The sequence below is a fragment of the Malaya genurostris genome, chromosome 3, assembly GCF_030247185.1.
Source record: "Malaya genurostris strain Urasoe2022 chromosome 3, Malgen_1.1, whole genome shotgun sequence".
Lineage (NCBI taxonomy): Eukaryota > Metazoa > Arthropoda > Insecta > Diptera > Culicidae > Malaya > Malaya genurostris.
Genome location: NC_080572.1, coordinates 28500064 through 28526028, shown reverse-complemented (window position 1 = coordinate 28526028; position 25965 = coordinate 28500064). Strand labels below are relative to the sequence as shown.

At 36.5% G+C, this 25965-nt stretch overlaps 1 protein-coding gene across 5 annotated transcripts in view; it reads left to right on the top strand.

The window, feature by feature from the left end:
* The window catches only part of LOC131438663 (spondin-1), a 68482-nt gene that overhangs the window by 34359 nt on the left and 8158 nt on the right, over positions 1 to 25965 (top strand). For 4 of the 5 annotated variants that reach the window (XM_058608821.1, XM_058608823.1, XM_058608822.1 and 1 more), the window contains 7 exons: positions 11549 to 11869; positions 20762 to 21384; positions 21449 to 22306; positions 22564 to 22888; positions 22954 to 23118; positions 23509 to 23666; positions 24054 to 25583. In XM_058608821.1, the coding sequence (XP_058464804.1) occupies positions 11638 to 11869; positions 20762 to 21384; positions 21449 to 22306; positions 22564 to 22888; positions 22954 to 23118; positions 23509 to 23666; positions 24054 to 24362 (2670 nt within the window). In that variant the 5' untranslated portion in view covers positions 11549 to 11637 and the 3' untranslated portion in view covers positions 24363 to 25583. Of the gene's footprint in view, positions 1 to 11548; positions 11870 to 20761; positions 21385 to 21448; positions 22307 to 22563; positions 22889 to 22953; positions 23119 to 23508; positions 23667 to 24053; positions 25584 to 25965 lie in introns of those variants that run through there. The other variant, XM_058608824.1, reaches the window with a different exon arrangement.

Here is a 25965-nt window from a genome sequence, read left to right as displayed (position 1 = left end):
TGTTTTCTCAGCTTGAAATATTCTGATGCGATAATTGAAACATCAATAAGTAAAACAAGCCAATTTCTACCCTGATAATAAGTTTACTCTAGCAGTTACTTTGATGGACTTTCCCTGTATTACTGCTGATTTATAAGATCAAAGGAGAAAAAATGCTTCCTTTCACTCACTTGCCTAAGACAAAGTTGGAAATTTGCTGTCCAATTATAATATGGCTTCATTCTCAATAATTTATATTCATCGTAGCTCACAATACGTACATATGTTGGTGTAAGTGAAGAATCTGTTAAAGAAAACCGAGAATCCTTGAATCATTTCATTCGAATATTTCCTGTTAATTTTATAAACTTTCGTTTTTCCTCAGTTTTAATTAAATTTTTCCCTCGCTTGATGTCGAATCAAACTCAGTGTTAAACTGTTTAAAGCTAGTTTTGCAATTCAGTCTAAGGTCGCACCTAAGACAGTCAGAGGATGTTTCGGAGTCGTAACAAAACTGTTATTCTGAAGTATAATAGTAATCCCCTTCTAGTCAATTACGAGTCGAAAAAATGCATTGTTCACTACGTCGTTTTATAGGTTTAGTAACCAGTTTATCACCACTAAGCCTCGAGCGATGCAATAAATAAGATTCTTCTCGAAAGGGATGATAAACTCCACGACCATAAAACCAGACCCTGTCAGCTTGGAGCGAAATCAATCTTCAGTTCAACAACGCCATCGCACGGCATCACATTCAACATATCATGACAATTGTATGGGTACGCTGTTCTGCTATTTTGGCGCGCACGAATTTGACATTTCTCTCCCCTGCTTCTTTGTACGAGATTCGATGCGGACTCGCCTGAGGGCACCATGTTCGCAAAAAAGGATGTTGCCAATGATTTGTTCAGGAAATGTGGGAGCTGGATATCTTGTTAATATGATGTCTTTGATAAAACTAAACTTTCTCGACACATCCATCAACCATGTACACGTGGTGACATGCGTGTATATTTAGAATATCAACGGGAAGAGATCGGCGAGCGTTACAACCATTTGTGAATTTCAGAGAACAACGGAGAGCAGGGCAGGTTTTACATGACCAGAATGGAAAATTTAGCAACCGATTACTGTTGGAGGGTGCCTGGAATAGATGCAGATTTGAACGATTTTGTTCTCAGTATTTCAATGAACTTCAATTTGCAAACAATTCTACTGGGTGGAACCGGAAAAATTAGCTTTATCACAATGACTTCCATTTCGCTCGTTAATATTCATTATCATCATCAACATCATCTGTAAACCAACATTTCGGTGCAGGACGTAAAAATGACGATAAATCTGGTTTGCAGCATAATACATATTGTACGCAAGTTTCTACTAAGAAAATCCTTAATGTAATGTGAATGTGATCATCACCATATGAAAGATGAAGAAATACTGACGTATTTGTTTTGTATAATGAATCTTGTTAACGATATCTGCTATAATGTAGTAAATTAAAAATAATACATCGCATGTTCAATGCTACTTCGATATTTGAGTGTAGTACTTTATCAACAGAATGAAAAATTTACTAAACTTTCTCCATTTAAATTTCAAATTCCATACCATCATATATTGGCCTCAAAACTGTTCCAAATTGTAGAATATGTTAGTTTTGGGCGATACGAACTGTTTTTGGTTATTTTGGACACGTCGATTATTTCTAATCGCAGCTTTAAACGGGCAGAAAACTTATAAATTCTTTTTAATTGAGCTCAAAGTTCCACTACAAACTTATAATTTGTAGTTCATTATAATTGATGGTTGAATGCACCGAGTTTCACTATATCAGTTCTTATACAGACGCTGCAATATAAGTATCAACCGATCGAGAATATTTTCCCACATTTCCTACACAATTTCAAGAACAGCTTGTTAAAAAACTAAGAATGTGCGAAAGAAAAAATCTGAATCTGTATAAAAATAACGATGGTTGACTGAACGACAAGTGCCGCTTTAGGAAGTAAATCTACGTCCGTCGAATGCATACGAAGAGAAATAACCGTGCTCGAATAGGTGCTAGAATCATTGGCTACCGTTATTTCACCATACTCTGGTACGGCCATGGACAGTAAATCGTGGAATGAGAGCTCTGGACAGAGAAGTGTGAGACACGCTGAAACTGTATCAGTAGTAGCATCATCAGTGTTAGTCATGTTTCGCTGCTTCAGCCCATGTTAGAGAGGATCCTTCACCCACAAGAAGTATTTTTTCCAGCCACAGTGTAAGAGATTGCGAACCAGCGAATAACTGAGGCAACACTCGATTGTGGAAAGGTGCACAATAGGAAGTACCGAACGAAGCAAGAGGAACTGTTGAATATAGGGGAAAATAAATGAAATGGTTTCTTATTGAGAAAACATTCCAGTGAAAACGATATTTTAATGCTCTATTTGTATCTCACAACTGATTCGTACAAGAAAAATCTTACTTTATCTTAAAATTACTGAGTTTGTTAGAGAAATATGAAAAATGATAAAAAATTTAAATAAAATTGGATTATTTTGAGTTAAGGTCAAAGTTAAAATTAAGAAAAAAACATTTCACTTATAATCTGAATCGCTGTCTGGCTCAGGAAAACAATTCACGCATGTGAAAATATTGTCGCTTGTGCGCACACAATCTGGGTTAGCTCGGTGGAAGCATCGAATGCAAACTTTGTAGCGCTAATTATTGAGTAATATATCCTAGCGAAGCGCCGAAACAGCAGTCAATTTCAACTTTCCTTTCTCAAGTTGTGCTTTTTTGCGCTTATAAGCACAAACGATTTTACCGAAAACAACTCAATTCTATTTGTATGAGTACGATGTGAACATCGAATGCGCTTTAGAAACATCTACACGGAACCACCCGCGATCCCATTTCAACCAGAATATTAGTTGATTTTCTGAATTCGATTGGTTAAAATTTTGTACAACTAATCGATTGTTGTTTTAACTAAACTGTCATTTTTGTTTTTCGATTAGCAGAAACGATGGTTGAAACAACTAATTTAACTGTTTGAAAAAAAATGCTGTCAATTAGTGAGGACACATACCTTTCACTTTCAACAAATATTTTAGTTGAAATAACTGGTGTTGTTATTGAAACAAAATTCTGTTAGTTGAAAAATAAATCGGTTTTATTTGTTTGTTTGTTTTGAGATCAGTAAAGATCTAAATTCTAAAAAAAATACTTCTGATTCGATCAGAAATGATTGATGTAGAAAAACTTTTTTAATCAGCAAAAGTGCCCGGAGGGGCGAGTAAATTAGCGAAATTATTAAATTTACCTAAAATGATGCCTTCAAACGGTTGAACTAAAGTTATGCACTGATAATTTTAGTCAATTTATATGAGCTTGTGTGTATCAACCGCTGGGAATTTGAATTTTGCGACGGCAATTCAAACGCGCCATTCAATCGCAGCGCGTTCTGTGCGTTTGAAACCCTTCGCTCCTGTTACTTTTATAAATTAAATTCATGTCAAAAAGCGTTTCATTGCTAATGCATGAACATCATCATCGGAAACAAACAGCTGGAAGTAAAACAGTCTGCTGGAAGTAAATAATGATCGAATTTGAAGCATAAAATTTTTGCGCATACCTGAAAGATTACGAAATGATCATTCATTAACATTTTCTAATTTGTCACCAAATCTCTTTCATCTCAAACGAGGTTAACTTTATCACAACACCGCTGTTAGATAAACACTTGTTATCATAAAATTCTCAAATCGAATGAACACAATTTCACTAAACGCTTTAACCATCGATGTTGTTTTCATTGACATTTTGAAGCGACGCGAACAGATTTCATCTAAAAAAGTTGTTGATTTTGCATTGCAATTATTGTTTTGCTTTCAACTGTCTCCGGCATTTGACAGCATTCAAAACAACATATTTTTCAACTACTTGAATATATGCAAATCAAAAACCATTTTGGTTGAATCAAAACGAAATTAGTTAAATCAACTATCGCAAAAATCAAAAACTGCGATATGGCAATTTTATGATCGAAGGGTTCTCCGTGTAGAAACGTTGTCGGTAATATCGTACCCAAAAATAGTGTAAAGCTTCTTAAAATTAACCATTTTTCATGAAAAATCAACGGCTAAGACCGAATCTAGTTATCATTTTTGCACAACCGCTCCCCTCTCAATTTTATCAAACTTAACTTCAAATGGAAGGTCTCATGGTCCCAGTAAAGAAACGAAAAACGTGAAAAAATTTCTTAGTTGGCCTCGAAACTACTTCAATGGGTAACTATTATCAGTAGACAACCAAACAAATCGATTCCGGAAACACCGGAAATAGTGGTCATATATTAAAAAATGGATCTTACTCACTTTGCTCAGCGATGGTTTGACCGATTTTCACAAACTTTTGTTTAAATGAAAGGATTTATGGTCCCATATTGAATTCTAAAATTTATTTCTAATTTAAAAATTATTAGTTTTTAATTTTAATTTCCTGTATATATATATATATATATATATATATATATATATATATATATATATATATATATATATATATATATATATATATATATATATATATATATATATATATATATATATATATATATATATATATATATATCATTAATTTATAATGATTAATTTATTGCTTTAACCTAATAACGGGTTAAACTTGCCTCAAAACTATTCCAATACTGTAGTCATTGTCAGTAGACTGCCAAACAAATTAATTTCAGTTTTCCTGGTTCCCGGTTTACGATTAACGGCCTGAGATTGTAGCCAGGGAATCAAAAAAGATCCCAGTCACCTTTCTCGAACCAACTTCAATTGTATCGGTTCCCGGATTCAGGGTACGTAAGTACCTGCAGTAGTGGAACTCACTTCTTTTTCTAAGAGATGGTCTAACCGACCTTTACACTGTTTTACTCTGTAGGTTATACCAGTTTATGAACAAACTTTTTTGTTTGTTCATAAAAAAGAAAATTGTATCATTTTGTATTTTTTTCGTGGAAAAATAATTAGAAATAAGTCGGTAAAGAAGCATTTTTGAAGACGCTTCTTAAAACTCATGATTTGCGGTGTCCATTGTATCTCAGCGCAGACTAATCAGAAGTGACCAAATCAAAGCAGCATAGTTAGAGCAGAAGTCTTTCTAGACCCCAACGTTTCTGTTTGTTTTTTGTTTTAATTTTTTTGAATTTTTGGTGGTTGTTTGAATTCAAAAGTACGATTTTTCACGAAAAAATCGGCCATTTTATTGTTGTAAAACCTCCCCATAGTAACAAACAACGAAAAGGAAAACGTTGGGGTTTGGTTTTTTATATGTAGAAAGTGTGTGCAAAATTTAAAAAAAATTGGTGCAGTAGTTTTTGAATGACGATGGACACGGACTTTCAAAACCTGCTTTCGAGAAAAAAGGTTAGGTACATAAGCAATCTTCATTAACATGATTTTTTAAGCTTTGGGTCCCTCCCGAAATGAAATCCTGGGTACGGGCCTGGACTGCGCACTATTATCTTACCTTTGCGCACTATTAGAAAAAAAGCACGACCATTTTGTGGCTTTCATATGCGTAAGCAACACAATAATTGTAATCGTTCATTTGAGGATATTGTAAAGCAAGACGTGTTTACTCATTTCTGTGAGCAAAGAAAAAAGGTCTCGAAACTTTCAAACGCTCTGTCGAAACCAAAGACATCATATTAACAAGATATCCAGCTCTCATATTTTTCGAACAAATCGTTGGCCACATCCTTTTTGGCGAGCATGGCGTCCGCATCAAATCTCGTACATAGAAGTAGAGGAGAGGAATGTCAAATTCGTGCGCGTCAAAATAGCAGCACTACGCTCCATACAATTAACATGATATGTTGAATGTGATGTCGTGCGATGGCGTTGCTGAACTGAAAATTGATTTCGCTTCAAGCGAACAGGGTCTGGTCGAAACTGTGAACCTGTCATTTCTGGTAAGATAATTATAGTTTATTATTGGGCCCACGTATAGGGCATGTAGTGTTCAAATTATTCCGATTTATTGGTGATTTTCGCTCTATCTACCCCGAGTACAAATTCAATCAGAGATCACACGATTATTGAGTTCTAAAATATAGAACTTGACGAGGACGAAACGCTGAAGAATGAATACTGAAGCTGGCAGAGCACATTTTCCTGTTTTCAAACTGATTAGTGAACATTTTCAAAATTTCTTACAATGCAATTAGCGTATGTACTATACCGTTCGTGGGCTCCATCCATAGTTGCTGCGACTGCTCTTGAAAAGGAAACATAACTATTTGTCATGCTGCTGCTTGGATTTAAGCTGTACTCGTTAATTATATTTGAATGCAGTTGCACTGTACCTAGAAAGCCGTAACGCTAACGTAGGATGTGTACCTTCTAGCTATGGAAACTAATTATACTAGATCTTGGTGGTATAGTTTCGAAATTTAACGATGTTATGCAATTACTCACTGTATGAGTTTTGTATACGATTTAAAATGGATCCTATTCTATCATTGATTTAGTGCACATCTTTTTTTTCAAATCAAATCATATTATAGGAAACAACTAATGATATTCCTATTTCTACGTAGCCATGAAACCGTTCGTTTGATAATGGTTTAATCAATGATTTGATTTTCAAATAAGATAAAATGAATTTCAAATGCCTTTATCAAGGGATAGAGAAGACCAATGGGCTGATAACTGTATATGTGCTTGCTTGCGTTATAGGCAAAAAATAAAACTTCACCGGTATGCTTTTGAGTTGTAGTTGAATCGACTTCCACACATTAAGAATGAAATGAATGAATGTGTGTATGTATGTATGTATGTATGTATGTATGTAACATTTCTTTGCACTCACTTTTCTCGGAGATGACTAAACCGATTTTCATGAACTTAGATTTAAATGAAAGGTCTTGTAACCCCTCATGAAGTTCCTGAATTTTATTCTAAAGAATGCTTTTTTACACTAGCTTTACGTGGCCGATTTAATCATATTTTTACCTTTTTTATAAATATAAAAAATAGGTATAGAATTCGCTCAAACTTTAGAAAAATTTTCCGAGGCCCGGAGGGCCGAATGTCATATACAAATCGATTCAGCTTAACGAACTGAACCAATGTCTGTGTGTATGTGTGTGTCTGTATGTGTGTTATCAACTAAGAGGTCGAGATCTCAGAGATTTTGAGTTATACGAAGTTTTATGTCAAAATTTTCAAATGTTTTTTGACAGTATCTGTCACAATTGACCTTGAAAACAGAATATATTTTCAGACTTTGATTCCACACGGTAATAGCTATCCAACAAGCTATAGATTGTTAAAATCCATCCATTTTTAACGGAGATATCGGAATTTTTGTGTAAGGGACTTTTTCCCCTATTCCAGCAGTAGATGTTTTGAGCGCTGTCTGGCAGAGAAATGCTAGGGAGCACCATAAAACACGATTTTTTATACTATTACGTACATTTGTTTCTAAGTACCCAAAAGACTGTGTACAGCATGATATTTTGCCTCGGACCGATTTTAGCACGGTTCGTTTTAGTCAACATAATCGTTCGAATATGCCATATGTAAACCAGATGTTGGCAGAACCGTGTAACTGTGTAACTCATTTTTCTCGTAGATGGCTGAACCGTTTTAAGATTCAAATGAAAAGTTTTAAGATTCTATAAAACATCTTGCTCTTCAGTCAGATCCAGTTCCCGGTTTCGGAGATACAAGGTGATTAGTATAAAAATGTCTATTTCACATAAATTAATCAGGTTTTTCGGGTTAGCAGATTTGGATAGTCGATAACCAAATGAACTTGTTCTATTTTTGGTTGTATTCAGTTTTCGTTTCGGAAGGCACCCAAAAATTTAATTCGCACTACGATTCCTCAAAGATGTCTACATTGATTTTCAAACATGGTTTCAACACACACTTCGAATACACGAGACTGTGAAGGTTACCTATGAGTAGATGGAAATATCTCCAATACATGATAAGCGGTGTTTAATAATAAAGCTGAATGTAGATGGTTTCCATCGTCGCACACTTCTTGCGTCGCTTCTTTTTAATCAGTGAGTGATCATGTAAGCGGGTGTTTGCGTGGGGTGTGTAAACCTGAAATGTTTGAATGGTAATACGCTACAGATTGAAAGTTCCTGTAAATAATGGCATAACAGTTCGGCTGAAAAGTTCGTATCGTTTAATAGAAACACACATTTTTTTGCCAAAATTCGTTTTTATTATTCAACATAATTGCCATCAGAGGCGATACAGCGATTATAGCGATCTTCCAACTTTTCGATACCATTTTTGTAGTACGATTTGTCCTTTGCCTCAAAATATGCCTCAGTTTCAGCGATTACCTCTTCATTGCTTCTAATTTTTTTTTACCAGCGAGCATTCTCTTGAGGTCTGAGGACAGGAAAAAGTCACTGGGGGCCAAATCTGGAGAATACGGTGGATGAGGGAGCAATTCGAAGCCCAATTCGTTCAATTTCAGCATGGTTTTCATCGACTTGTGACACGGTGCATTGTCTTGATGAAACAAAACTTTTTTCTTCTTCAAATGAGGCCGTTTTTTTAAATTTCGTCCTTCAAACGCTCCAATAACGCTATATAATAGTCACTGTTGATGGTTTTTCCCTTTTCAAGGTAGTCGATGAAAATTATACCATGCGAATCCCAAAATACAGACGCCATAACCTTACCGGCCGATTGTTGAGTCTTTCCACGCTTTGGGTTCGGTTCATCGCGTGCAGTCCACTCAGCTGACTGTCGATTGGACTCCGGAGTGAAGTGATGGAGCCATGTTTCGTCCATTGTTATATATCGACGAAAAAAAATCGGTTTTATTTCGATATAACAGCTCCAAACACTGCTCAGAATCATCAATTCGTTGTTGTTTTTGATCGATTGTGAGCTCACGCGGCACCCATTTTGCACAAAGCTTTCTCATATCCAAATATTCGTGTATAGTATGTCCAACACGTTCCTTTGATATCTTTAGGGTGTAAGCTATCTCGATCAACTTCACTTTACGGTCATTGAAAATCATTTTGTGGATTTTTTTCACGTTTTCATCGGTAACAGCCTCTTTTGGACGTCCACTGCGTTCATTGTCTTCGGTGCTCATATGACCAGTACGAAATTTTGCAAACCACTTACGAATTGTTGCTTCGCCCGGTGCAGAGTCTGAATAACACTCATCAAGCCATTTTTTGGTATCGGCGGCACTTTTTTTCATCAAAAAGTAGTGTTTCATCAACACACGAAATTCCTTTTTTTCCATTTTTCACAATAACAAAAGTAGCTTCACTCAAAATGCAATATCTCACAAACTAATAATCAGACAGCTGTCAAATTTATACACGTATCTTTTGAAGGTTGGTACTAACTGAAAATGGTATGGATTTAGTGGCGCCCTCTCATAGAAACGATACGAACTTTTCAGCCGATCTGTTACGTGATAAAGCATGATCGCAAATTGCCTAAAATAGCTACTTTGTCTAAATTGAGTGCTGAAAATTTCTTACAAGCTATTCGTGGAACATAGAATTCATTCTAATTTTTGTTCTTCTTTGTACTCGTTACGATAATGATGACATTTACTCTACTAAATATAAAAGTGGCGGTTCAAAACTGGAGGAGGATCTTTTAGCGACGGAAAAGATTAAATGAAATGTGATTGCCATTGTTTCTTACAGGGTAGAAACTGAACTGAACTGCCACTGATACCAATAATAACATGTTCGTGCATATTTTATCAATTAGCTCAATTTTTTAAATACAATTGTTGTGCGTGTTATATAGATGTGACACGAGATGTACATAGGTTTGATGTTTGCCTATGTATAAAAATATTTTTTATATGGCTTAGTGAAAATTTTATATGGCTTTAAATCAGTTGAAACAAACGGAAATTATCTTGAATACAATACACTTTAGATTCATATGGGATTAGTTTGATTATTTTGTTTTAGATTAGCACTACCTTTCTTATACAAAAAAGCACAAAAACCAACCTAACATTCGATACATAATCGAGTGAATGAGACAAGAATATGCACATAATTTTTACGTAGTTAACTAAATCGACATATACGAAATATGAACTGTTTCATAGACCATGATTAGCAGCTACTGGATGTTATACGGTTTCGATTTCCGGTCATGGAATAACGGATTTGTGAAATCTGTGAAAATAGCCACCAACCAAAAGTTTGCAAGTTTCCAGTTTATTCTCAAATTCGAGGCTTGTGATGACTACAAAATTGCCCTACAGTGACTTATAATATTGACGAACGTGAAAATTGCAATATTGGTCTTATTGTTTTCGATTACACCCAAACCTCCGTTTACGTAAACTTTTTATACGTTACCTCTTTTTACTTAACTCTATTTACGAAGCAAATTCCAAATAACGTAAATTTTTTTACGAACCTACTTCGTAGAAAGAGGTTTTTGCATACAAGATAAAGGATTTCCGGCTCATTTATATTACATACGGAATTACAATATAAGTATTTTTGGAAAGGGTTTGACGAGTAGATTTCTGAAAATGGTGTAAGGAGTGGTTCTGAAATCCTAGATGATGACTTCCGGTTCATTGATATTTCATGAAACCCCTTACAATATGGTTGCTTTTGGAACAGGTTTGATGACAAGATGTCCTTAAATGGGGTTTAAAGAGGTTCTGAAATCTACGATGGCCTCTTTGATATTCATTGAAAACCCTTACAATAAGAGTATTCTCGGAACGTATTCGATATGTAGATGTCGAGACAGGATGTTTAAATTGGTTCTAAATTCCAAGATGGTGGTTTATTGATATCTTTTAAAAACCGTAACAACTTTGATATTTTCATATCGGGTGTTATGGTTAGATGTCGGAAAATTTCGATGAAGTGGTCCCAGTTAGTTAAACAACCTGGCATAGGAAAAAAATTGACATCTTCTCATCAATCCTGTTCCAAAAACACCCATATTGTAGGGGTTTTATGACATTTCAATGAAGCGGAAGCCGCCATCATCAGTGCATATTTCCCTTCTCATTTTGCTTTTTATCTCCGATGTCAGAATCAGTTGTGGCTGAAAGTGTTGCGATGTAGTCAAAAGATGACGGTTATTTTCACTATGCTAGTGAAATCAGCAACCCTGTTCCATCTCGTACCGTCAGAAGCAGCCCAGATAGTAACAGTATGTGAATTGAATGAAGTAATCCACTATGAGGTAGTTTTCTCTTCGCCGACGCTGTTATAGCATGGAACATTCAATCAAGCTTCCATTCCAAAACAGCAGGTAGTCCCTTGAGTCATAAACACGATAGTCTCGTTGAAACGACGGAAATTATGAACTTTCGATTCTCGCTTCTTCTCGTGATGGATTTTAAAGCAAAAAGTACATTGTATGCTTCGCAGAAAATTTTCGTCTCGAATAGCGATTTTATGCAAGCCAACATTAAACAAATAACAATTTCTTTTTGCTTCACGTACAATCCACGATAGCTGAGAAGTACATATGAAAAATGATTGAATATTCATTCAATGTTATTACTCTTCTACTTTCAGAATAATTGACTATACCTGAATCAATAGGTGGAGCCTTTACTAACGCTAGTCTCTGTAACGAATGTAGCTCACGACAAGCTGTACAATCAATGAATCCAAATACAACATCGACAGCAAGCGTTTTCAAATCCCAGAAGGCATCACTGGTATACAGTCTGCTGATACTTGTGCTGGTGTTGGTCGGGCAGCACACCACAGCCGCCGTCCGATGTGACCGGACGCCGGAGGGAGCTGTTGCAAGCAAGTCGCCCGCCGATGGTCGCTTTCGGTTGCGTATCTCCGGCAATCCGGAGAAATATGTTCCTGGGGAGTCGTACACAAGTGAGTATTTAGAGATATTTTAACATAGCGACCGTAGAAAAGTATTAGTGTTTAACTTCCTACTGGAGTTGGCTCACACGGCCTAAATATTGAATGCAGTGAAGTAAATTTGATGTTCAAATAAATAGTAGAAGATTTAATCGGTTCGAAACTGATCAAACTAGATATCCTATAACCATACCAAACAATGTTACTGATGAATGTGGTCGAACTACTATGATATCGAGTGATTACTCAAAGACTCTATGAAGTATTGAGCAAATGACGCATAGCATTGTTAAATTTCAGATTCTCATGAAGTTTTCACTTTCGTTTACTTGTAAACCGACCGTAGTTTAAAGGTCCGGCAAACAAAACGGGGTTCAGTAGACAAAAGTCGGTTTTTTTCATTTTGACATACCTTGACGTCAAAAGTTGTGTTCCACTGTACTGGAGTTTACGAATCAACAGACATCGTTATGTACCTAGGTGCAAGCTAAGTGATTTGCAAGCAGCATTTACTAGTACTTTTGGAACAATACATCAAGCGCTTCCATCTTGAAGGAATACTGGAAGCGCGAGGTGTTTTGTCGACTAAAACCAAAAATAAGTAAAATATCTAAAACGAATACCTGGCGAATGAAAATAGTATAATGCCCGCCACGCTAGATATGAACAGAAACCGGAACGAACAATATAGTGTGTAAGTTACTGGTGAAAATACCGATAGCAGACAGCACAAATCTTGGCTCGAGTTTAGATAAAGTTTTATCGAAAACGAAATGAATTTCGTGTTTTCTATTTTTTGTATAAATATCAACACGCCCGTATCGTAGGTGTAATATATATGCAACTTTTGTTTCAGTTAAAAAAACGAATTTATTTGCAGCATAGTGGTGTATGCAAATACTGTTTCCATTTTGGATACGAGTGATGCAGATAAAACTATATGAGTACGAAAAACTGAATACTTTGTTTTTGGTTCAGAAAAATAAAACTTGAGAGAAGATTTATTGTTCACACTATGAGTTTCATCCGAGACACTCTGAATGTGTGAAATCTTTCTGGAGAAAAACTTGGTTAATGTTTGTTGTTTATTACTACCTTGATCAAAAAGTTCCCGGGATCACCACCTTGTGGCGCTCTCAGTGACCCGATAATGTTTTTTTAGGTTGTTACATCTGTCATTGATATTTTATTAAATTTTCAGATTGATACCTGGACATTCGTAAAATTTTCGCTTTATTGAGTACATCTGCGATTGAGCGTGTCCTCGATTTTGTAGAATTTTTAAAATGGAATTGAATTTGCAACGAGTCGTTAATAACGATTTCAATGGTGCGACTACATTGCAAATGTTAGAAGAGTGCGTCAACAACGATACTCTGAAGAAAACGGTTGTTTATCAATGGCACGAATGTTTCAGAAGTGACCATGTCGTTTTCAGTCGATGCTCGAGTTTTCATTGATTACAAGGGTGTTGTGTATCATGAACTCCGTTCACAAGGTCAGACCGTCGACAAGGAGTAGTTTTGGGCATTATGAGAGGTTTGCGTGAAGCAATTCGCCAAAAAGACCAGATTTGTGGGCAAACAATTTGTGGATCTTGCACCACGATAACGCACCATCACATAATGCCATCGTTATTCGTGAACATTTGACTAAAAACGAAACGAATACATTCAGCAACCACCGAATTCACCTGATTGACTCCCTGCGATTTTTCCGTATTCGGTCGACTCAAGAAACCGCTTCGTGGAAAGCGTTTCAGCCCCCGATATGATATTATGGAAATATCGTAGATGGATCTGATGGCCATACCGAAAACTGAATATACAAACTGTTTCGAGGATTGCATCAAGCGCTGGCATAATTGTGTTGCAATCAATGGGGAGTACTTTGAAGGGGACAATATCAAGGTAGTATCCCTACAACGATCAGAAGATGAAGAGTATTTCATAGAAGTGCTTGTTTGCAAAAACTGACTGCTCAAAAAATTTACCAGGATTTATGATGCACTACATTTCCTAAATATATAAAATGATGATATGATTTATAATATTTTGTTTTTTTTTATTCAATAGATTTATAATATTGTTTTGCCTCATACAGTTTTTCTTGAAAAGTTGTCAGAAACAGCTTTTTTCCTTCACTCGTACACAAATTGCCATTGTTTCGAACCAACTAGCGGTTTCTTTTTCAATTGCAGTAATGCCTGTTTGTTACATAAATGACACAAATACGCATGAAAGTGTTTCTAGGATTGTGTGCATCCCACCGATCGTTCCATTCCAACGCACGGATGCGGCCTACGTTTTTTAATTGTAGAAACCCATCGAATCGATTTCCATCATAACGACCTGAGAATGGGAACATATTCCAAATCATTGCGAAATATTTGAACGATTCATTTCGGATAGCGATAAATTCGTTTCTCCATCGTGCATCGTCACGTTAAGCTGGGGTTTTCATTATCTATCTACTGATATTGATGGGTGGAGCAAGTATAACCATTATCGTTATTGCTTTTCAGCCATTTTTTTTTCCACCGATATTTTCTCGTTCGTGTGAGCAATCCTGCGCTACCAATGCCTTTTTGGCAGTTGAGTAAAAGCCAAACAATAATTAATTTATCACGTGTAAGAGAAGCAGAAAATAATTTTACCTTGGAATTCATATTATTTGAGTCCAACTTGAAAGCAAAGTTTGTCTAAATTTGTGTTTCCATTATTTTAAACTGAAACTGACCCAGGGTAGTTTCATCAAACACTTTTCAAGAAACTGTGTTTTATTATTATTATTATTATTATTATTATTATTATTATTATTATTATTATTATTATTATTATTATTATTATTATTATTATTATTATTATTATTATTATTATTATTATTATCTTAACAAAAGATATGATTCAAGATAGCTGGAAACCCACGGCGACCTCTAGTGTTTATACGATAAGCTCAGCTCGACGAGATCGAAGAATGTCTGTGTGTACGAGTACCTTTCAAGGATTTTTTTTATCCGCTTGAAAGCTATTATTGTGTCATTGATAAAATCAATTGGCAGACCCTTCCGACTCCGGAGATATGTACTGGTATGAGTGGCACAAGTTTTTATTTCTATCCGCTTAATTTTACCAGAGCTGAATAAATTTTGAAAAATATCGCTTGTTCAAAACCCTCGTAACCGATAAACCGCAATTTTTTATGTTCGGTCAGTTCTCTCGGACAGGGCTCAAATGATTTCAACAATTCTAGGCACGTCTAAAGCAACTATTGAATCATTGACCAACCTCTGAGATTAAATGGCTGACACTCCCAATTCCAGATATGTAGTTTTTAAATTTCCGAAATCAATTTTTGTCGTGAATACGACTTACTTTACTATGGGGTGCCTTTTCAAAATTTACCCTCTGAGAGAGTGATAAGTTTTTGATCGTGAATATCTCTTGTATCTAACGAATCAACATAATTTTTGCTACATGCCATCGGAAATATGATCACAATTTTATCATAAAATATTCAGTTGTGTGACATAATCTCAAATAATTCAAAATTAAACTTTTCTGAAATGTTTGGTATAAACGAGTATCAAAGAGGATAGTCATAAGGCGCGTTTGCCATTCTCGTATTTTTAAAGCTCATAGCTCAGTGATCTGTGAAAGGATTTTTATAATCTAACTACCAATAGAATCGAAATTTTTCAACCTAAGCGTGTATAGCAACAACATTGAAGTATTTCAATAGTACACTATTGAAAACCCTGTCTCATTTGACCCATGTCAACACCAGCCAATCAGAACGTGTTCTAAGGAAGAGAACAAAATATCTGCTGCTGTACAACAAATCGTCCGAGAAAATGTTCCGAACAGTGTTTAATATCGTAGTGAGTTCCACAATTTGGTCCTTCTGAAAGGCAGGAATGAATCCCGTACAGCATCCGGATAGTTTTTTTCAATGAAATGCAAATCTGAAATGAAATAATCGAAATTAAAATTCTATATGCTGCTATTTTTATAGATCAGATAAAAACAAACCTCTCAAGAAAAATTGGATCAGTATAGATTCTATCGCCACTGCGAGCAGATGTATTTTGTGTCGTTTGCAAAGCTAGTTTCGCTTCCGACAAGAGCGATTACGTCACAACTGCTAGTCGTTTGTATTGGTGAAAAAACAACGAAAAGGGACAACGGTGGGGAGCAAATCGAAGGGGAATATCCTCAGTTTAGTGCAAATCTAGAACAGTTTGGTTAGATTTGTGCACTTTTTGCTGTGTGAAATTCACAGTAATCTAGATCAAGTGAAGCCTTCTTTGTGGAAAAATGTGGAAAAGGGAATGCTTGAATAATTCATACAATTGATCAACTAATTGATATTCGGAAGTGTTAAGGAACATGTCAGTTGTTTTCGTATTCACGACATCCAGTTATGTCTCTGACATTACTCACCCGCCTTTTCATTCATTCCAGATGTCCTAGAATTGAGATGCGACTGGAAATTAATATGACAGTTTTCATTGAAATTCCATCAACTTTTTAATCTTTTTTTTGTACTAGTTCCTAAACTTTAAACACCTGTTTCTGTACTTTCTCCACTGTACTTGCCCTGTACCTCCCACACTTGTAACTGTACGTTCAGTACTTGTTTCTCTACCTTTTGTACATGTTTATGTGCTTTCTGCATTTATTCTTAGACATACTGTAGCTGTTTCTGTACTTCCTGCACTTCCTGAACCTGTTCCTTTACCTTCTAAATTGTTCCTGCACTTGTTCCGGTACTTACTATATTTGTTCCTATATCTGTTCTTGTATTTTTTTGAGAGAGTTGACATCACTGGGGGTACGATGTGGTGCCTAATTATTGATCTAAAAAAAGTTTAATTTGAATGTGTATCAAGCAACTTACCTTATGATCAAAACAGAACCGAAATTTTCATTTTAAATTTCCCGCGCTTGTCCAATCGGTACACTTTTATTCTTTCAATGTTGGCAACACTTTTATACACATTCTGTCAAATTTTGACGTATATCGTACGATTAGTTTTTGTTTGGCGTCTATACAAAGAAGTTGAAAAATTTTCGTGTGGCGATTTTTATAATGGATGAAAATTTAGAACAACGTGCGTGCATCAAATTTTGTGTTGCAAATGGATTTAAGTGTTCCGAAACGTTGAAAGCAAGACTTCGTGACCCGAAAATAATGCACCTCGTCCGTCTGTATTTGTAACAACCTACAGTATGCATCGAGGGTATGACACCCACTAGTATAAAAATGCTATTAGCAACAGAAGGCCTTCCAACAACACCTGACCACCTCCTATGAATCTTCATCGAAGTGCATCAGGTATATGGAATAAAACCTAAGGAAATGCTGGCCGACCTTTACACAGGTTTGCTTTGATCAAATGCAACTAGCTCGCACGCGTACTCAGACGCTTCGCGTTACGCTTTCACTCTGACAGCAGCCTTACTCTTATGGAAAATTTTTGACAAGTGAACACATCCGCCAACTCCAACTAATCCGGGAAGTCGAACACAATTTTACAAGACCGAATTTTCGAAAATAACGACGATTTCTTCCTGGCCTGGCCCCTCCCGAAATCAAAAACAGATATATAATTATTTAGAAGGTCTCAGACATGTGTTACAGAAATAACAAGACAGTAAGCGTAAAGAAATGTAATATAATAATAGTTCCAGTGGAAAAGTTTAAAGTGTCTGTTAAAACACCAGTAAGAGGCACACGATATTTAGGCACATCAGAATCTTCTGTTAATTTATTTTTTCATCTTTGGGCCCCTCCCGAAACGAAATCCTGAGTACGGGTCTGTAACTCTGTCCAGGAAACAAATAAAAGAAAAATTGAAACCAAATCGTAGAAATAATGTATAGCATATAAGAGACCATTGTAACGTTTTTTTTTGTCTGTAGTCTACATGTGCTTGACGAATAAATAAATTAATCAATAAAAAAAGTTTAGACTGCGAGGAGGATCAATTTGGTATTATATTATTTTTGTTAGGTAACCCAGCCGGCAACCCAGAGAAAATGCAGAGGATTCCTCGGTTTCTAGAAGCAACATGCATTGAACTAACAATTCTTCCTTCCCAAGTAGATCTGCAACCGGACGTGGCCAGCGTCTGTATTGATCAGCATACAGGGATCAATACAGGTTGCACAATGTGAAACTACTTGCTATGCCCAGGCAAGTTGTTTCTGAAAAATATTTTGCAGACTTAATTAGTTCTGATCAATAAACGAGTATCAAAACATGAGTGGCCTCTAATGCTAATGCTAGAATTCTTTCCTTTATTTGTTCGAAATAAGTAGATAACAATCTCTACTAAGATAAATCCTGATCATTTCCTCACCTCACTAACACCACTCCTTTCCTGTGGCCCTCGTGGTGATGCAGAGAGTTCCTCGGTCACTAGTAGCAACAAGTGATGAACTAATACCGTTTTCGTTTTTGAACCTACACACGGGCGACTCTGACTCCGAGTAAAACGAACACATGGTACGCGCCCTATACAACTTATAAAAAAAGAAAAAATAAACAAACTCTCAAGGATGTCGTGATGTGACCCGAGAAAATTTTCAGAGCGAAACTACGCGATTGGAGTCCGATCTAGAGCGACCCCAGGTTGCTAAAACGAACATCTCAAGCGACTCCGGGTCAGCTCTCGGGCTGCTCTGATCAATATATGAAAACGGTATAACAATCCTTCCCTTCCCATATTGACCTGCACGGGCGAGGCCATCTACGTTATTTATTAGTTCATGTTCTAAGCCAGTTTAGGATTCACGTTGAGCATGATATGTATCTCTCCAAGTATCATGCATTTGGTTCAATATGCAATTTCAACTGGTTTCTGATCAATCACGGGAAAGTCACGGACGGTCAACAACGCTAAAATACCTGTTCTTGTACTTCCTGCGCTTTCTGAACATATTGGGCCGTATGAATAAAATGTAGTAAAGTCTGTTTTTTGTAGTATCTTCTCAAAAACAAAGCCCACAGAATATAACGCGGTTTGGTATGAATAAAAAACAAGTTCGAACTTGTAGTTAATGTTACTTCCGAATTTAAGCATTTACTGCATACCGTATCGACACAGAGCCGTAAAAGCTGGCATAAGCATGCACAAAGCAAGAAACGTACTTACATCTGTAAAAATTCCACTTTTTTAATTTCTGTACTTCACTTTATCAGCAAACACACGAGTAGTAACCTCTAGAGCTACCTACCGAAAACTTGTAGTAAATACTACAGTTTGTAGCATGTTTTGACAGGAACGTGATCCACACGTAGCATTTACTACCGAAATTGAAGCATGCTACGTTTTATTCATACGGCCCATTATGTATGAATATATACAATTTGATTGCCACCAAAAATATTAGCGCCGGGCTTAAATCACAGAAAACAGACATACAAGCTAGTACAAACTTTTTCAGAAAAGCTGTGTAAAACATACAAGTGAAAATCCGTTCAAAATCAGCTCCAACGCAAGAGCCCATAAGCAATTGCTACTTGTTGATTGCTTTTTAAATCTCTGACACACATTGAAATCTCTACTTGGATATCTGTTCTATGTGCTTAAATATATTAAAGTGGTAAAAATACCTCCGTTAACCTCATAGTTTCTGTACTTTTTGTACCAGTTCTCGTACTTGTTCAAAATGCAATTTTAAAACTCTCATCAACAGAATTAAATTTGAAAACAGACCAATAAATGGTTAGCTAGAATTCTAAAGCTAATTTTAGGAAGTAAGAATTCTCTGTTACTAATATATCATCGTCAAGTGCGTTCAAGAAGTATTTATAAAATTAAATAAAGCCGAAATTCGCCGTCTAGATTTTTAAAATAACTTGAAATATCAATTATCATATCCTACTTGAAAACACAGAAAGTCGGCATCTTATGCCGTTTTTCATTGAAAGTGCCATTTTTTTGACGGTGTTTCATTGCCATTTCTGCTCGAAAGTGCAAAACCAGAGCAATCTACGCCACCAGTGTTTAGATTTAAAAATTACTTAAAACATTACTTTTTGACATTAGTTCGCCATACCGTGTCAGAACTAATAATATTGTAATAATTTGCATTAACCTCGATGAAGTGGAGCGCTTCAAATTAGGTCCGAAAAATTTATCGTCGATAGTTCTAAATTGTCCTGCTAGTTACTATAGAATCAACAGCTGATCGGTATTCAATATATTCAAGCGAACACGATATGCAGCAGACGGAAAATGGCACCCAGTCACTCGACATGCTACATGTTACGTTGGCAGACAGCCTCAGAATATAGTTTAAATTGTAGAATGGCATATATTTATAGATTCTTTTTGGTGCAAAGGTTCATACGATGCACAAGGGAGCGATACTTTTTCTTGCATGACGTAAATCCTCCCTATACCAATTGAAGCAGAACTGCTACTAAATGAAATTCGTAGTGTAGAGTAACGATCGAAACTATCGGCCGTCCGAGATAAATCAAACGGATGACATCATGATGGTATGGTGTGATTGACTCGTGAAAACATTCACGTCGATTCAAACCAATTTTTCAATAGTATGCTTTTAAATACTGGAACGACGTTACCATACATGTTTAAGTTAAATGTTTCCGAATACATTGGTTGTTAAATTATATCATTCCATCCACAACGCCTGAGTTGTTATCGTTCAAAATTATGACATAAAAAGGTTACGCGACTAGTTTTGCATTTTTAAATTGACACCCGGTTCCGTATAGTGTGGAGTAAGGGAATTTTTTATACCAAAAGAAATCATTTGTAAATCGGTTCACGCATACCAAAGAAGACTCGATACACACACTTTTGCCAACAATTTTACATATGTATAGATATATAGATAATCGGCCAACCGTTATCTTTCTTTTCACCAGTTAGTCTCGTTGGTATCCGGTCGATGCAGGTGCCACATAAGTTCTCCGGGTTTTTCTTGGCTGCCGAAAAGGAACTATCATTGAGTCGTCCGGAGCAACCGTTAAACGGAGATTTTCACAGCGTTGGTACCTTTCATCTCCTGGGGGATATTCAGACTAAGTTTAGTGAGCGATGTCCGAACGCCGTAACACAAACTAGCTCCATTCCAAAGAGTGAAATTCAGGTCACCTGGGTTGCACCACCGGCAAGGAGTGGTTGTATAGCGATTCGTGCTACAGTAATCGAACACCGTGATGTGTGGTACATGGATGATGGTCCATTGAGCAAGGTCCTATGTGAGGATGAAGCTGACTCGGTGGATACACAACCGCTAGTACTGAAGGAGTGCTGCGCTTGTGACGAGGCAAAGTACGAATTGACGTTCGAAGGACTGTGGTCTAGGCACACTCATCCAAAGGATTTTCCATCTAACGGATGGCTGACGAGATTTAGCGATGTTATCGGAGCATCACACACAGTCGATTATCGGTTCTGGGAGTACGGACAAATCGCCAGCGAAGGCTTAAAGCAAGTTGCGGAGCATGGATCCACGAGGATGCTAGAGAGCGAATTGAAGAACCAGGTAATGAGTTTTGAGTTCCGATGTACGTAATCACAGTGGTTTGATTTTTTTTTATTTCTGACAGAGTGATAAAATTCGCACAATCATCAAAGCACGTGGCATATCATATCCGAATGTAACGGGCAAAACTTTCGCGGTTTTCCGAGTGGACTCCAACCATCACCTTGTATCGATTGTTTCAATGCTTGACCCCTCCCCCGACTGGATCGTGGGAGTATCAGGATTAGAATTATGTTTGATGAATTGTTCCTGGATCGAGAATAAAATATTGAATCTCTATCCATGGGATGCTGGTACCGATAGCGGACCGACTTACATTTCATCTGACCAACCAACTAATCCACCGGATGTTATTCGAAGAATCAAAGCCAACTATCCGAATGATCCACGATCGCCCTTCTATGATCCGAGTGGTGCGGAAATGAAACCACTCGCTAGAATTTATCTTTCTCGACAAAGATTATACGAAAAAAATTGTGATTCGGATAACGAAGAAGATAATGAATGTGAGACCGAATCCTGGGGTGAGTGGACGGAGTGCAGTTCCCGTTGTGGTAAAGGAAAGCAAACCCGACGTCGAACATATAAATATCCCATGAAGGCAAAACAAGCGGAGTGTAAAAAGAAACTTTTTGATCGTCGACCATGTGTCGGAAGCGAAAGGGATTGTGACTACCAAACAAGCCAGGAGCTTGATGAAACATATCAAAGTGACCCGGAGTGTGAGGTGACCGAGTGGGGACCATGGAGTGAGTGCAGCACACCTTGTGGCAAGGGAAACAAGACACGTTCTCGAAAGTACAAAAAGAAAGGCGCTCGGAAGAAATGCGAGCGTATGCCAACCCCACCGATGTTACAGCAGACGGTACCGTGCAGTGAAGAGTGTGCTGGAGACATTTCACAACCAGTGATTAGTGCAAATGTGAGTAAAAATGGTTGAAATCGATTTCCGTTCTAGCTTAATTTGTTCGTGTGTGTCGCATGTAGTTTTGCTACACTATTCAAACAAACAGAATGTGCTGAGAACACCCACACATTGATGGGTAATATCAGATGATATTTTCAAAGATCATTCAGAACATTTCATAGGATTTTCATGATTGTTTAAATCTAGTTTGACAAACTTGAATTGTAATCATATAGTACACCATGGGTAAATGAAAGTTTTATTTTTCACAGATTAATCCCAAATGTAAAATGACTCAGTGGTCGGAATGGGGACCGTGTAGTGTCACTTGCGGTCTTGGTAGAATGATGCGAACAAGGATGCCGATTAGTAAATCACTGAACACGAAGCAGCATTACAAACGATTCGTTAATTACTATTTGACAAAGCGACGTCCGACTACGGATGAGGACGATGATGAAGAAGAGGAAGAAGATAATACTGAAAACAGTTTGCAAATAACAGACCCAAATGATCCATGCTACGGTGTTGAAACGGTAGAGGAAGTTACATGTGGACATGATCTTCCTGCTTGTGATGGATTGTATGGTGTACCAGGTAAAATAATTGAATGCATTTAGTCGATCATAAATTCATTCCTGAAATTTCGTGATCCAAAATAGAACTTTGCTATCTGGAGCCGAAACCAGGAAACTGTCGAGACTCGCAGACCCGTTGGTATTTCGACAATACCAAAAACGATTGCTCGATTCTGTTTTTCACCGGCTGTGGCGGTAACAACAATAACTTCATGTCGCGGGAGGACTGTTTAGATACATGTAGCAAAGGTAAATACTCTAAGAGCAAATTCAGCAGCTGCAAGATTCATATGGGTGGTCTATAATATAACTGAAACTGAAATAAACGTATCCCCAGCAAGCTGTTTTAGTTTTAGTTAGTTCAACTGTCAAATTTAAAACTGGTATACGATGCCGTTCTATTTTTCTATATCTCGAGTAATTTGTCAAAAGGGCGTATAAGCAAGTGACAGTTTCTCTTTAATCACTCTTTCTTTCGATTATTGTGATGGGCTGCCAGTTTATTTTGTTATTATTTCTAGATTTAAAATTGAAAACTGACATAAATTATCCATCTAGACCTAGAACACTCCTGAACTTGCCCTAAGGAAAAGAAAATTGACAGTTGTTTTGTAATACAGTAAGTAAAATTGATTTCAGATCGTAAATTCACAAACATCCCTATCCGGGACCAGATCAGTACTAGCTCGGATTATGCAACAGACTTCAAACAGGACTGCAAGACGTCCCACTGGAAGAGAGGACCATGCAATGTTACTTGTGGAGAGGGTTTTCGCGTAAAAAGTCGATCAATTTTGGTTAGTATTCGTTTAAGGTAGAGTGCGACTGGGGCATGTGCATACCTACGTGTCTGATACTTGATATCAAATTAGATTAATACACTAATAATTAAATTTTATATGTCCACTCAAATCCAAGGTTGAGTTTTTTAAGAAAAATACTGTTGAGGTTTAGTTTTCAATGTTTTATAAGACTAATCCATTGAACGCTGTTTACTAGAATTTATGGGGCTATAAGAAGAATATAGTTGTATTAGTTCAACATGTTTTGTATTTCCCTCCTAATATTACATTGTTACATTCGCTATTAATCGATTCTTTTCATTGTGAATTCAATGCAAACGAAAATTCAGATTCATTTTCCAATGCATCTACATGAATCTTTTTCTGCTCTCTACCCACCAGGTCCACCCCACTAATGGAGGTCAGCGCTGTCCTCGAAAACTACGGAAAATGGAACGTTGTTTCGTGCATTGTGACTCCTCCCGGCATGACACCAATCCGTCGTGGGGTCCCAGCACTCGCTACTTGCCAGAACCTATCGAATGTGAGTATTCAGCCTGGTCAGCATGGTCTCCGTGTAGTAAGACTTGCGGTGATTTCGCTGTTCAACAGCGCACACGGTACGTTTTGAATCCGGAAAATACTCGCTACTGTCCGCATCGTCTCGAGGAGCGAAAATGTGATATCATGCCTTGCTTGCTTGGCAATTGAATGTCAGGAAGGATGGGAGCGGTCTAGGACAAGACCTGACAACTGGCTTCTTTTTCTAAAAAAATATTCATTTAATTATTCCGGTTGCTCCCTATTATAAATATTACAACCCTCGCGAGCACTGTTGCCAATAGAATTAGCTATTCGTTCTAAAAAGCATCCCCCTATTTCATGTGTTTTTTTTTCATTTCAAAAAATTCAGAGAAATGTTAATTCAATCAAAAATATACATCAAAAGTTATTTTAATAAAATGATTTTAGGAAACGTAATCAGTGAAAAAAAGAGTGAAAAGATAATACAAATATTCCAAAAAGTATATTTTTTAGTAACTAGCTTTTGTTGTTTTTTATACTAAACTATCTAACATATATTACAATTTAAAAGCAATAACAAAGAGAACTATTCAAAGATCTGGCGCTTGTCTGAAATATAACCCAAATAATCTACATTACACTTGGTAATTCCAATCTCTATCTTTGTATTATCCTGTGATTTTTCAATGAACTTATATACTTCTCACATTGATATAAATTAAAAGGAAAGTAAAATTAAATCTAATTAAAATTAATAACTTTAAAAAGATTATGTATCAGTATAGAAAAATATTCAATACCAAATTACACTACTACCAACGATACTGACAACACTTTTTATGCCACCCTGCAGTAACATTAAATTCTGCATCTTGTATTTGCTTTCGCAACTTTCAACCAATCTTCAGCTGGTCCGAAACTGGCTCGCGATGTGGATTAACAATTGTCTCAGGTCCTGTCCTATGGAGCGGTGATAGAGATAGGCACAAATGAGGCGAGAATCGCCCGTGGATTTTTCACGATCATTGCATATTTATGGAGCAGATAGTTTAATGTACAGAGTGCTCAGACTTTAGTCGAGTACGTGGTAAAAATTATCAGTTAAAAACTTTTTCGGATTTGTCTATACAAAAAAAAGATATAGCACTTCAATTCGAAATCATCGGTTATAATTAGGGAAACAATTTTTGTACAAGAAGATATAATCAATTCGACACTAATATTATAGAGGGACTATTTAAACATGATTAGTCATTGATTATAACAAATGAGCATAATAATCGTTATCCTAGGTATTATTTCGACGTCAATCAACTGAGGTATATCAACAACAACAATAAAAGAACAAGTGATGTAATGATAAATGTACGGAAAAATAAATGCATATTGTAACACGACCTTAGAAAACGTCTGACTTAATTGATAAAGAAAATTCAGATTGGGTCTTATAAACTCAGAACTGCACGATTTTTATTCTTCACAATATAATTTAACTGAATGGATCTTTTTTATCGTCATAACGAACAAATCCCTCTAGCTAATGAAGTGTGCTCTTTCCGAAACAGTTTTTCTCACCTGTGTTCTTTTCCGAAACAGAATAAGTCCTTCCTGTCATTCTGCACATGTTACACTCACTTCGTCCGTCAAGGGCATGCATGAAATTTTCGAAATCGAAAAAAAATTGTTGATGCCAAAAGTCTTCGAATTGCATGAAACGTCGAGATTTAGTGTCATCTCGAAAAATTTTTGTTTTTGAAAATATCGACTTTCTGGGACTTAATAAAAATAT